The 13,353-nt window shown below is 33.6% G+C and overlaps 1 protein-coding gene across 3 annotated transcripts in view; it reads left to right on the forward strand.

The window, feature by feature from the left end:
* Positions 1 to 13,353, forward strand: part of PRKD1 (protein kinase D1) — a 404,980-nt gene that overhangs the window by 370,326 nt on the left and 21,301 nt on the right. For all 3 annotated transcript variants that reach the window (XM_023501195.2, XM_003756126.2, XM_031952271.1), the window contains 3 exons: positions 2,764 to 2,925; positions 3,581 to 3,679; positions 6,059 to 6,326. In XM_023501195.2, coding sequence (XP_023356963.1) covers positions 2,764 to 2,925; positions 3,581 to 3,679; positions 6,059 to 6,326 — 529 coding nt within the window. The remainder of the gene's footprint in view (positions 1 to 2,763; positions 2,926 to 3,580; positions 3,680 to 6,058; positions 6,327 to 13,353) is intronic.

The raw sequence follows: 13,353 nt of genomic DNA on the forward strand, positions 1-13,353 counted from the left end.
TCAACTAATTACAAAGCAGTGGGGTGAATATAGTGGTGGGTTAATAACTGAGATATAGGTGTAGTTTCTTAACAGTAATAAACAGATAGCCTTGCTGAAAAATCCAATTCACTTTATTTTGGTATGAAAATATTTTTTAAAGATTTCTTTTTCTTTTTAATATTTTGTTTTTCTCAGTTGCATGTAAAACAATTTTTTTTAACATTTGTATTTAAAATTTTAACTTCCAGTTTATCTTGCTTCCTCCTTCCCTACATCCCTCTCATCAAGAAGGCACATATGAAGTTATACAAAACATTTTTATAAAAGTCGTGTTATGAAAGAAAACATAACTCTCTCCCATTCCCCCTCAAAAAAACCCTGAAGAAAAATAAACTAAAAAACAAAGTATACTTCAGTATGTATTCACACACAGTTCTTTCTCTAGGTATGGATAGTGTTTTTCATCATAAGTTCTTCAGATTGGTCCTGGATGACTATATTGTTGAGAATAGCAAAGTCATTCATAGATGATTGTAGAGGGCTGGAACTTTGGAAAAATATACTTGAAACAAGGATACTTACAACAAGTTGTTAACAGTGGAATTGATGAGATGATGGTTCTCTAATATACAAAGTACTTAGCATGGTGATTTATTGGTTCTTTAGTTCACACATAATCAGTATGCTGTGATGATATAATTGTAATATCTGAGTCAGCCTATTGTACCATCCTAGTAGGGATGGTACAAAAAAATTGCCACAACCCAAATAAAATTTATAGCTTCTAATATATATCAGCTCTTTAAGGAACTTCAAGAGCAAGTGAGAAAGCATCCAGGTAAGATTTATATCTTGCATGTCCTCTCTCCTAGTGGACTTCCAGGTCCTATTTTTTATGGAAATTCAAAGGCAGATTGCCTTCTAACCATATTAGCCAATATCCTTATTTCAGGCAGCCCAAGAATCTCATTCTAAATATCATCAGGCTGCTCAAGCTTTACATCTGCAATTTGGGATAATAAAAGTAGAAGTAGGAGCACAGTAAAAGCCTGTATAGCTTCCCTTCCTTTCCACGTTCTTATGCTCCCTCAAGGGAAGAATCCTTGTGGTTTGAGACCCAATGAAATTTGGCAAATGGAGGTGATCCATTATCAATCCTTTGGTTCTCTGTCTTTTATCCATGTTGTAAGTATCCTTGTTTCAAGTATATATATTTCTCCAAAGTTCCGGCCCTCTATGGCTGATCATCCCACAGCATTGTTCTTATTTGGCACACAGTACATTTCATCTTACTTGAGCTCACAGAGAACTTTCAAGGTTTTTCTGAGAGCATGCTGCTCATCGTTTCCCATAAAACAACAGTGTTCCATCACAATTACATACCACAACTAATTCAGCTATTCTGCCAACAATGGCCATCCCAGGCATCAATTTCCAATTCTTTGCCCTGAAAGAAGAGCTGCTATAAATATTTTTTTTTTACATATGGGTACCTTCCCTTTTTAGAAATCTGCCTTGGGATACATGCCTAGTAATAGTGTTGCTAGGTCACCCATGATTTTATAGACTTTTGGGAATAGTTCCAAACTCCTTTGTTGAATAGCTGAATCAGTTCACAATTTTACTAAAAATGTATCAATGTCCTATTTTCCCCACATTTCCTCCAACATTTGTCATCCTGCCCTAGCCCATCAGTTTATCTAATAAGTATGAGGAAGTATCTCAGAATTGCATCAACTCTCTCAATTCAGTGAGAGTATTTTTTGTGTGACTATAAATAGCTTGATTAGTTTATCTGAAGTCTGTTCATATCTTTTAATTATTTATCAATTAGAGAATAGCTATTAATTTTTTTTACGAGTGGCTCAGTTCCTTATACATTTGAGAATGAGGCCTTGAGAATGAGAATGAGAAACTTGCTTCAAAATTCTTTTAACAATTATTAATTGCTTGCTGCATTCCACTCCCCAAATCCTGTTTATTCTGTCTCTCTTTTCACCCGGTCCCTCCTCCAAAGTGTTTTGCCTCTGACCACCCCCTCCCTAAATAAGCCTCCCTTCTATCACCCTCCCCCTTTCTTATATCCTCTTCTCCTCCTCCTTTCCTACAGAGTAAGATAAATTTCTATTCAATTCACTTTAATTACATTTATTAAGCTTCTAATATTTTCTAGGCACCTTGCTAAGTATCAAATAAGACCATATTTATTGTCTGAAAAGTGCCCTAAATTAACTAATAATTAAAGGACAAGTCATTTAGCTTTTCAGTGTTCTAGGCAACATCCTAGACAATATAGCTAAATGGAGCAGTGGGACAGAACTCTGGACCTACAGTCATAAAGACCTGAGTTCAGATGTGGCCTCAGAGACTTATTGTGTCATCCTAGGCAAGTCACTTAACTCCTATTTGCCTCAGTTTCCTCATATGTAAAATGATCTAGAGAAGGAAATGACCAATCATTCCAATATCGTTGCCAAGAAAATCCCAAATGGGGGTTACAAAGATTTGGATCCAACTGAACAACAAAGGGAAATTTGGGTTTAGTATGAAGAAAAATGACACTATTCTCCAGAAAAAAAGAACTAAAGATGTGTTTTATAGGGATATAAAAATTGAAACAGTATGAAGCAACATATGCAGAATTTGGAAGTGCTGGGAAATTTTAGCTGTAGATTCCTCCATAGCTTTTTAAGCATGAACAGTTTTATTTAATCAGAGAGTCTGCCAAAGAGTATTAAAAAAAAACTCATTTTCTTCAAGTGCTTTATTTATCTTTAATAGAACCTTCATCACCCTGGTGTTGTAAATTTGGAGTGTATGTTTGAGACGCCTGAAAGAGTGTTTGTTGTTATGGAAAAACTCCATGGAGACATGCTGGAGATGATCTTGTCAAGTGAAAAGGGCAGGTTGCCAGAGCACATAACGAAGTTTTTAATTACCCAGGTAAGGAATCAATTAAAGATCTAGAAAAATAATATTTAATATCAAATGTTATCCTTGTTTATATTTTTCTAGCCTTATTCTTCAGGTTCTTCCCCCAAAGTCTACAATATAAAATAAATGTGAAAGGATTTATTACTTCATATGATATTATCAAATTATCAAGGAACGTCAAGTTATGAACTAGCTACTTAGAAGTTACTAACATTTGCAATTACATATTTTGGAAGCTGGCAAAAAAAAAAAAAATTAAGGTGGGAAAGGGAAAAATTCTAATTCTCCCAAGGTAGAATGAATGTTCCTATCAGCTTTTACAGCTGTTAACAGAATTTTCCTCTCACATTCTAAATCTCTGTCATTCCCCAGTTTTGGTAATCTGACAAAAATCTACAAAGTGCTTTTTCTTTCAAAGATTCAATATAAGTGTTATATAACCTATATGTCCATATTATGTATAATATATATTATTTAATATATACATATATTGTAATAATTTTAATATCTCATTGCACTATTCAGAATATGAAAAAGAAAAGTATGTCCTGGATTTCTGTAATGCACTGAGTTCTGGCTTAATATTTCAGTGTAATTTACATATGGGTAAAACATAAAACAAAACTATAAAATGAAATTCTCTTTTGGGTTTTCTTTTTAACAGATACTTGTTGCCTTGAGGCATCTTCATTTTAAAAATATCGTTCACTGTGATCTCAAACCAGAAAATGTATTGTTAGCATCAGCTGATCCTTTCCCACAGGTGGGTATGAGATTTTTTTTTTAAGTAAAATTCCAGACCCTTACTCCCATTTATAATATGTCTATCGCTTATTTCTCAAATTATCATTTACTGAAATCCAATTTTCTCAGCCATATTTGTATCTATTCATTGACATATTCTTTCCACCACCCAACATTTAAAATGCTTATTTTTAATTCATTTATGCTCATCCTTTTAAAATGCTCATTGTTTATTGATTAATATAATACTTGTGATCTTCCTTCTGACTTTGAGACCAGCAGCATACTTAATATAAGTACTGACAATTTATTTTTCTTTCTTTGTCTCTTTTGGCTATCAGTAGTTTTTAATTTTGCCCAAATCCTCAAGAAAAACTTTATTTAGTTCAATTCAACAAGCACATATTTATCATCTCCTTTGTGCCAGACATTATGCTAGTTTTTCTGGCAACACAAAGACAAACATGAGACCATTCCTGCCATCTAGGACCTTAAATTCTACGGTGTAGGTACAACAAATTTACAGATCACTAAATGCAAAGCATAAAATAAATAGAATGCTATTTAGTGGCACTAACAATTAAAGGAATCACAAAAAGTCTCTTGCAGTATAGGAAAATGGCACTGGAGCCAAGCCTTGAAAGGACTGCAAAAGATGAAAGTCATAAGAGAATATTCCAGGAATGGAGAAAGGAGGGATCAGTGTAAAGGCTTCATACAAGATAGAAGGGCACATAGAAAGCCAGAAGATCTTTTTGGCTGGAATATCAAGTGTGTGGAAGTAATGAAGAATAATCAGCCTGAAAGAGAGATTGGAGCTAGATTACAAACATCTTTAAATTCTAGATAGAGGAGTTTGCATATTGTCTTAGCAGCAATGGAGCCATTGAGCTCTTTCAGCAAGTTTGTAGGCTGGTCAGACCCATGCTTCCAGAATATCAGTTTTGTAAAAAAATAAAATGCTAGACTGAAATTATAATACATATATATATATATATATATATATATACATATACATATATATACACCCAAAAATATAAATAATATTTTATATGTGTGTGAATATTTAGAAATGGTCACATGTTCTTAATTACTTCAAGCTCATCAACTACAAAATCCATCAGCAAGCTTTTATAAAGTGCCCAAGCTTTCTACCAAGTGTTAGGTTTACAAAGAGAAGCAAAAATCAATCTCTGCTCATGGAGTTCTCAGTTTAATGGAAAAAACAACAAATAACTGTACAAAGATGATTTTTACACAAGATAAAGTGGATATAAACCCACCTGGAGGAAAGGTACTAGTATTAAGGAGAATCAGTAGAGATTTCTTGTAGAATTTTATCCTGTATTTGAAGGAAGCCAGGAGATGGAGGTGAGAAGGGATAGAATTCTAAACATGGGACATAGCCAGTGAATATACACATAGTTGGAAGATAGTATCTTGTGTGAGGAACAAGAAGGAGGTCTTAGAGAGTGCACGGAGCGAGTAAGATGTTAGAAGATTAGAGAGAACAGAAGGATCCAAATTCTGAAGAACTTCGAATGCTATATAGAACACTTTATATTTGATACTGGAAGTATTAAGGGCCCTTGAGTTTTTTGAATATTGGGTTATGTGATTAGATCTTTGTTTAGGAGGATTAGTTTCATAGCTAAATAGATGGTAGACTAGAGTGAGGAATAACTTGGCAAACCAATAGCAGGCTATTGCAATATTCCAGGCAAGTGGTGATAAGAGCTAGCAAAAGCATGATAGTTACAGGAGAAAATAAGACAAATATGAGAAACTACAGAGGTAAAATCACTAGGGCTTGAAAACACATTGGGATATGGGGACAGGGAGGGAAAAGTGAAAAAGGAGGGAGTTGAGGTTGACACCCAGATTTTGAACCTGGGTGATTAGGAATATGGTGGTGCCTTCATCAGTAATAGAAAGTTTGTAAGAAAAGAAGAACTTATAGGGAAAGTTATTGATTCATTTTGAGACATAATGAGTTTAAAATATCTGCAGGATGCTGAGTTTGAAATGACCAATAGTCATTGATATGAGATATGAGACTAGAAGTCAGGAGAGAGGTTAGGTCTAGATAAGTAGGTCTGAATGTCTTTGTCTTAAGAGATGATAATTTAATTCATGAAAGTTGATGAGATTACTAAATGGAATAGTATAGACTAGGAATAATAAACTTCTGTAAAATAACACATGTTAAGTTTCCCAGAGCTGGTCTTGTGTGAGGAACAAGAAGGAGGTCCTAGAGAGTGCAAGGAGCGAGTAAGATGTAGGAAGATTAGAGAGAACAGAAGAATCCAAATTCTAAAGAACTTTGAATGCTATATATAAGAGAATAAAAAGTGACATTTATGCATTTAATTTTATTCCATATTTTTATTACAAACAGGTGAAACTCTGTGACTTTGGTTTTGCTCGAATTATTGGAGAGAAATCCTTCAGGAGATCAGTGGTAGGCACACCAGCTTACCTAGCTCCAGAAGTTCTTAGGAACAAAGGCTACAATCGTTCTCTGGACATGTGGTCTGTTGGAGTTATCATCTATGTAAGCCTCAGTGGTACATTTCCATTTAATGAAGATGAAGATATACATGATCAAATCCAGAATGCAGCCTTCATGTATCCACCTAATCCCTGGAAGGAAATCTCTCCTGAAGGTAACCTCTGTCTTCACATAGCAAAGCTTCATTATAAGGCAGACAGATTATGTTGCATTATGAGAGCTCAGAAGCAGAACAATGTGAAAGTACAAAAACACAGTAAAAACATCAGACTCAATAGTATTTAGATACAAAAAAAAATTTTTTTCACTTGAATCTGAAAAATCCAACCTCACTGATGATGAAACTGGTTAGACCATCTCTCTTACTTCTGGCTTAGATACCTGCCCCACTGAGGTGCCACGTAATACTATTAAGGAATCTCTGTAAAGTAAATTCATGTTTCTACATAGCCTATATGTTAAGACATAAGTTAACAAGAAAGAAATGAAGTAGGTCCTCAATATAATTATTATAATTTTTTGAATGTTGGGGTGAAGGTGATAGGTTAGGGAAGGTATTTAGCTTTTGAAACAATTGATATTTTTAAAAATATTTTTTGTCATTTTTGTGTATACATGAATATATGTATAAATTTAAACATATGTCTGTATATTTGTATATATATATGTACTCAATTTGTTTATTCTTAGATATTAGCAACAGAAATCTAAGAATTACAGAGTTGTGTGCATGTATTTATACATGTATAAACAGACACACATTTATACACATATATAAGCACATGTATATATCCAAGAATTACAAAATTATATGATTGCATGTATATATATACATACACAAATGTATACACATAAGATTCATATATACATGCAATCAGAGTTTTCTGATTCTTGCATATATCCTCAATAATTACAAAATTCTATAATTTATGTGTATATATACACATACATATATATATTTACACACAAATATATACATATATCTTAAAGAATTATACAATATCTGTGTATATTATATATTTATATATACATATATAATATTTCTCTATTTATAGATGTATATAAATACATATAAATATATGTTTGTACAAATATACACCAATATGTATGAGAAAAAAGGGGGGAGGAGAAGAGATATATCAATGTTTACTACCCATCATTAGCAGATAAAATATAGGTAGGCATAACAAGACTTTTAATAATAGGATTTATAATCTATACTCTGTATACCTGTTACATGAAAGATAATAAGATTGTAGATTGTTGTGATAGGGGAGTCAAGAAGACCCAGGTTATTGTGTACATATTAACTACATGACCATAGGCGCAAGTTATCTAACAATCCAGTGTATGCAGCAGCTTTCTAAGATTCTGTGTTTGGAGTAAGTTCTTTATTTGCACTGGCAGAGGGACTTTATGTAATGGGACCACCCTCCACAAATGAATTCACAAATTGACTTTCCTCCTCCTGCAACAGTACACAGTCACAAAATGCTATTATCTTTAGAAACTTTTTCAACAGTGAAGGTTAAAACAGTGAAGAGTTTCCTCATTAATGTCAAGTTATCTTTAAATGTAATTGAAGTTTTAGTATCATGATGAGTAGTCCCTAGTTAATTTTCTGTTTTCCAAAATAAAAGCGCAGGTAGATAACAAGATTTGGCCATTTTTAAACATATAAAATATCTATCATAAAATGGTTCACTTTCCTTAAAAAAATAGTTGTTGATACTGCATAAATTTACATTTCTAATGAAAAAATTTTTTTTATTTGTGTCAGCAACTTCTATTGACAAGACATTCTTGAAACTTGCTACTGATTGGAGCCCTGAAAATGATTCATAACTTGACATGCTTTCTCAAGTAGACCTTTTTCTATTCTCCAGAAATCCACAAAAGATATTTGTTCTTTAAATTATCCAAATATTATTGTGACTATTTAATGCCTGCTGTTTTGGACTATGGTTGCAAATGCTTTATTTAAGGGAAGAAGGGAGATCTTCTAGTCAATGGATCATATTCATATCCAGCAGTTTTGTTTGGATTGCTTTTGACTACTTCAGAAAGTTAAAGCTGAGCTAACTCCTGGAGATAAACTTTCTTTTATTTGTCATCTATAGAGCATCATTAAAAGTGGTGTTGTAAAAATGGAAAAAAGTGCTTGTATAAACCACAGAAGGTAATTTAAGTTCATGTGACTATCATAGCTTCTAAAAATCACAAGTGACTAGTACTTTGGAGTTACCATTAGCAACATCATCAACATCTTATAACTAATATCAAAATGCATCCAAGTGGCATGCATCTGGATGAAAGGTATAAATGACAAGACAGCTGTAGTGTACTAGCAAGAATATGCTAAATTTTCCAGCTAGTATAGTAAAGGCAGAATATAAAATATCCTTCCATGTTACATGACATAAGGAATAAGAGATTGAAATAGAAAACATCCTTGTGACCTGATCTTATCAGGAAAATTTTTTAATTTAATATTTAAAGTTATTGAAAGTGACTAAACCTCTACTCCAAAAATTCCATAAGATAATCAGATATTTTTTCTTGGCAGGCATAGGGGAAAGAAGGAAAATTTCCTTTTTAAATTTTTCTTGAAACATGGAGAAGAGCAATTCTTTAATTTTAAAAACTCTGCTCTACCAATATCATGGAAAATGGTTGACCTTTTAAGAAAGAGCAGAGCTTAAGCTGGGCCTTAAAGGATGGATAGAATTTTCAAATATTGAAGAGAATATTACAAGGAAGGGGAAAATATATGAATGAAGATTTACAGATGAGAAACAACACCAGTTGGTGAGGCAAATCCATAGCTTGAATTTATTTAATTTATGATATATTTATAATTAATATTGAAATTTTGATATAGATATATCAGTGTGCATATAACTGATTTTCCCATTACATCAAATCAGATAATGCAAAGACAAACTCACTACAAAGCATGTAACCCTACTTTTGAGTTGATAACTGCCAACAGAGTTTATCTATTCCTCTTCTTTCTTCCTTTTTCTTCCCTTCCATTTCCTTCTTTCCTCCCCTCCCTTTTCCCCTTTTCTATCTTTCCCTCCCTCACTTCTTTTTTTTCTTTTTCTTTTTCTCCTCCTTTCTGTTCACTTCTCTCCACTTAATTGTACTTTAAAAAATCATATCTTACCTAGTGGTCTATATATTTCATGTTGAAATGTGAAGTGAATGGTAAATAGTGTCATCATTTTGAGAGTAATGGAAAATCAAGCAGTTATGTTCTCCTTCAGTTTGCAGATAATCCCGTGGGTAAAGATTTACTTAAAGCAAAATACTTTGGCCAAAAACAAATGTGAGAAGAAAATAAGCCAGGGAACTCAGGCTCAAAAAATGGGACCAGAAGGCCAAAGATGATGTTAATAAATATGCCAAAGTTGCAAACAGAATTATCTTCAGAAGACATAGGATTAATTACTTCAGTTTCACAGCAGAGTGATAGATAGATACTAAGCGTAATAGAATGCCAGAGCAAGTTTAAAAAAAAAAAGTCAAACAGATATGTTTGACAACACAGATATAATATTTCAACTGCAGTAAGGACTTTAATATATCATATGATAGTATGGATAGGATAAGTTGGTGGTTTGTACTTGTTCCAGAGGCCTAGAACCAAATGTAGAAAATTATGCAAGGACTAATATACTGTTAGATAATTGAGAGCTAATAATATAATTCTTAAGTAATAAAAATTTTTCTTCTCTTGCATAAATTTATGTACATTAGGTTTAGATTTTTTCTAACTGTGTGACTGTGTGTGTGTGTGTGTGTGTGTGTGTGTTGGCAGAAATAATAGAAAAGGGGAATATATACTCTATACCTGTTTAATATTTAGTTTTGGTTCTGGAGTGGTGGCATCCATGCATTCTCAAACATCAGATAATAGACGAAGTTATCTATTCAGTGGAACAGTTAGGAATTCCTAAGTACCAATACTACATAAACCAAATAATGATTATTTGGGCAGCTTAGATAGATGAATCTTTTGAAATGTCAACAACTCAACAAACATTTATTCTGAGTCAGAAGCTGTGTTAAATGCTGGGAATACAAATATAACCAAAAAGAAATCCAGTCTCTGACCTCAACCAGCTCACAGTCTAATCCTAATAGAGAAAGGCATACATAAAAGAAATCTCAGAGGCAAGGAAAGAAAGTTGGAAAATTCTGCTGTGTCATGGTGGACAAACAAAGTCCACATAGTCAGGAGTTGAATCCAAAAATAGAAGTAGTAAAAATGTCTGGCATGATCACTTTCCCTAAAACAAGAGTTCCATGAGGAATTGACCAACTACAGTAAGAGACAGCAGAGATAAGATGACCTTCTACAGTGAGTAAGTGGCTGTTAGTAGGTAAGTAGGCAAAGAAGTCTGAAGACTCAGAATCAAAAGTGGAATGAAGGAAGGAAGTTAATGAAAGCAAAAAGGAAAAAGGAAATCGAGTCACCATGTGGTTATATTCATTACTGCCAAGGTTTGTTTTTGTCAAAAATTGCATTTTTTTTTTTTTAGATGTCAGACTTACAAATGATAGCTTTTGAAAACTTGACAATTCGTTTCTTCCCTTTCTCAATGTAAGTCCTACTCAAAGATCTCTTCCCATTACATCCATTTTTTTCCTATTCACTCATTCCTTCACTCTTTGCAATTTTGCTTCCAAACTTCTGAAATTTCTGCTGATAAACATAACAGAAATCTTTAATTGCCAAACATGATTTTTTTCTCAACCTCTTTGCTACATTTTTCACTGTTAACTACTCCTTCTTCCTGATTAATCTCTTTTCTCTGGTTTTCATGATACTGTTTTTTGCTAGTTGTCTTCCTATCTTTTTGAACACTCATTCTCTGTTGGTGACTCATTATCCATATCCTAATGGACCCAAAGGCTTTTTCCTGGAGCTTCTCTTTCTTCTTTATTCTATTTCAGTGATCCCATAAACTCCCATGGATTTAATAATAATTTTTATGCAGATGTTTCATGAATCTATATGAACAACCCCCAATCCCTCTCTTGAGCTTCAAAACTAGATTATCTGTTGACTTAGTGAAAAAATAGAAATCCTTCACATTAGGTTTTTAAAAATTCTTCAACTTGTCCTTTTAGCCTAATTATATACCACTGTTTCTTACTCCCTACAATCCATCCAACCTGTACATCTTTCTTTCAATCCTTTTTTTCCCCCTGAGGCAATTGGGGTTCAGTGACTTGCCCAGGGTCACACAGCTAGGAAATGTTAAGTGTCTGAGGCCAGATTTGAACTAAACTCCTCCTGACTTCAGGGCTGGTGCTCTATCCACTGTGCCACCTAGTTGCCCCCTGTACATCTTTCTTTTCCCCACCATGGCATTTCATCTGCCATTTTTATGCCTTTGTATTGAGTGACTTTTTCCCTAGGCCTAAATTGCATTTTCATCTCTACCCTACCTCAGTGCATTACATGATTCCTTCTAAAACCAAATTCTCCACAAAGCCTTTACTGGTCCACCCAAAGTTAATACCCTTACCAATTTCCTTGTTTTGTTTTAATGATTATTCAGTATATGTTTCAGTATAATTATTCTTTATATACTTACACATGTACAGAATATATCCCTCAATAGAATTTAAGTGCCTTGAGAAATGGGACTATTTCATTTTTTGTACCTTCATCCCTAATACCTAGTACAATGCTTAATCTTTACAGTAGTCTATGCTTTTTAATTAGTAGTGAAAACCTCCAAATCTCTCCCCACGCTAGATTAAAGTGATTGGTAGTGCTTAAGACTGGAGAAGTGACCTGGCAGTTTCAGAGATGCTTTCCTGCTTTCCCTTTTTTGTACAGGAAAAGTCCCACTTCTGACTCCTTTTCAAGAATTTTGCAATGCTGATTGGTGAGAAGTAAGGTACCATCTCCTACCTCTGTTGCTTGATCTATGCTTCAGGCTCTTTGGGTTCTGTAAGTTGTTGAGAGGAATGAGAATATTAGATTGCACTATTTCACAATTTTCTCAATATTAGGCAATAATAGAAATGTTTTGGCTCTTAGTTATGATTCCAGGTTCTATGTGGCTTAAGACTGGATGGAGATTTAGATAATAAGGTTAGTGTTTGGAAAATGAGAAACCTGACCCAGTTTTAGGAATAGAAATTGAATAAGGAACAATTAATACAGGATATTAGGTAATTGATAGGAGCATGAATCGTCTCAGGGACTTATGTTTCTTCTTCTTCTTGGCAAGTGTCCAGGAAATGACTTGGTGCTATTCTCTCAGGATAAGGATCAAAAGATTTATGGAGAAGCTTATGTCTTTTTTTTTTTTCCTTTGAGGATTCTACAGTAGACTGGTTCTAGAGATGTTTCTCAGATTGTCTAGAGAAGGAAGAATAAATTCCAGTATACAAAATTCCTTAAAAAGGCCTTATTTATTAGTAATGCTATATGTAAATGTACATATTCATATGTATGTGTGTGTGTATATATATATATAGAGAGAGAGAGACTTATACATATATACATTTTAAAATATTCTATACTGAATAATAGAAATTCATTTTTATTCTCCTGAGGGAATATGGCACTTGGGAATGAATGAATAAAACATTTTGTTAAGCCCTAGGGATACAAATCAAAAAGCAAGACAGCCCCTGTCCTCAAAGAACTTTCATTGTAATAGTGAAAAATAATATATATTGGGGAGCAGTGGCAAAGATGAAGTATTTTGGTCCTGGAAGTCAGAATGATGATGAGAAAGCAGAGAAATTAGCCTGATCAGAGCAATTCCAAGTCTTGTAGATGAGGTGAGGTATAGATGAATCAGATCTAGAATAAAAGGTAGAATGTGATCTGAGCAATAAAAGAGGAAAATTGAAAGGGGAAAAGGTAAAGGCCCCAGATAATTGAATGAAGAGAATGGTATCACTACCAAGGTGAGAAATAATTTCCTCAGGGACAAGGATATTTTTTTTTCCTGTGAGAGTACTGAGCGGGAAGATTTCAGAAATGTTGAAAAGGTAGTTGTCAGAGTACTTGGTGCATTTCCCTCATCAAAGTGCATTGATAAGATCAACTTGAGAACTGGTTGGAAATTTGAGCAACTTCAGAAAAAGGCATGTAAAAAATCATCAAGAAACTGCTTTCCCCCTAATCCCCCCACATCACAAGTGGT

The sequence above is a fragment of the Sarcophilus harrisii genome, chromosome 2 (genome assembly GCF_902635505.1).
Source record: "Sarcophilus harrisii chromosome 2, mSarHar1.11, whole genome shotgun sequence".
Taxonomy (NCBI): Eukaryota; Metazoa; Chordata; class Mammalia; order Dasyuromorphia; family Dasyuridae; genus Sarcophilus; species Sarcophilus harrisii.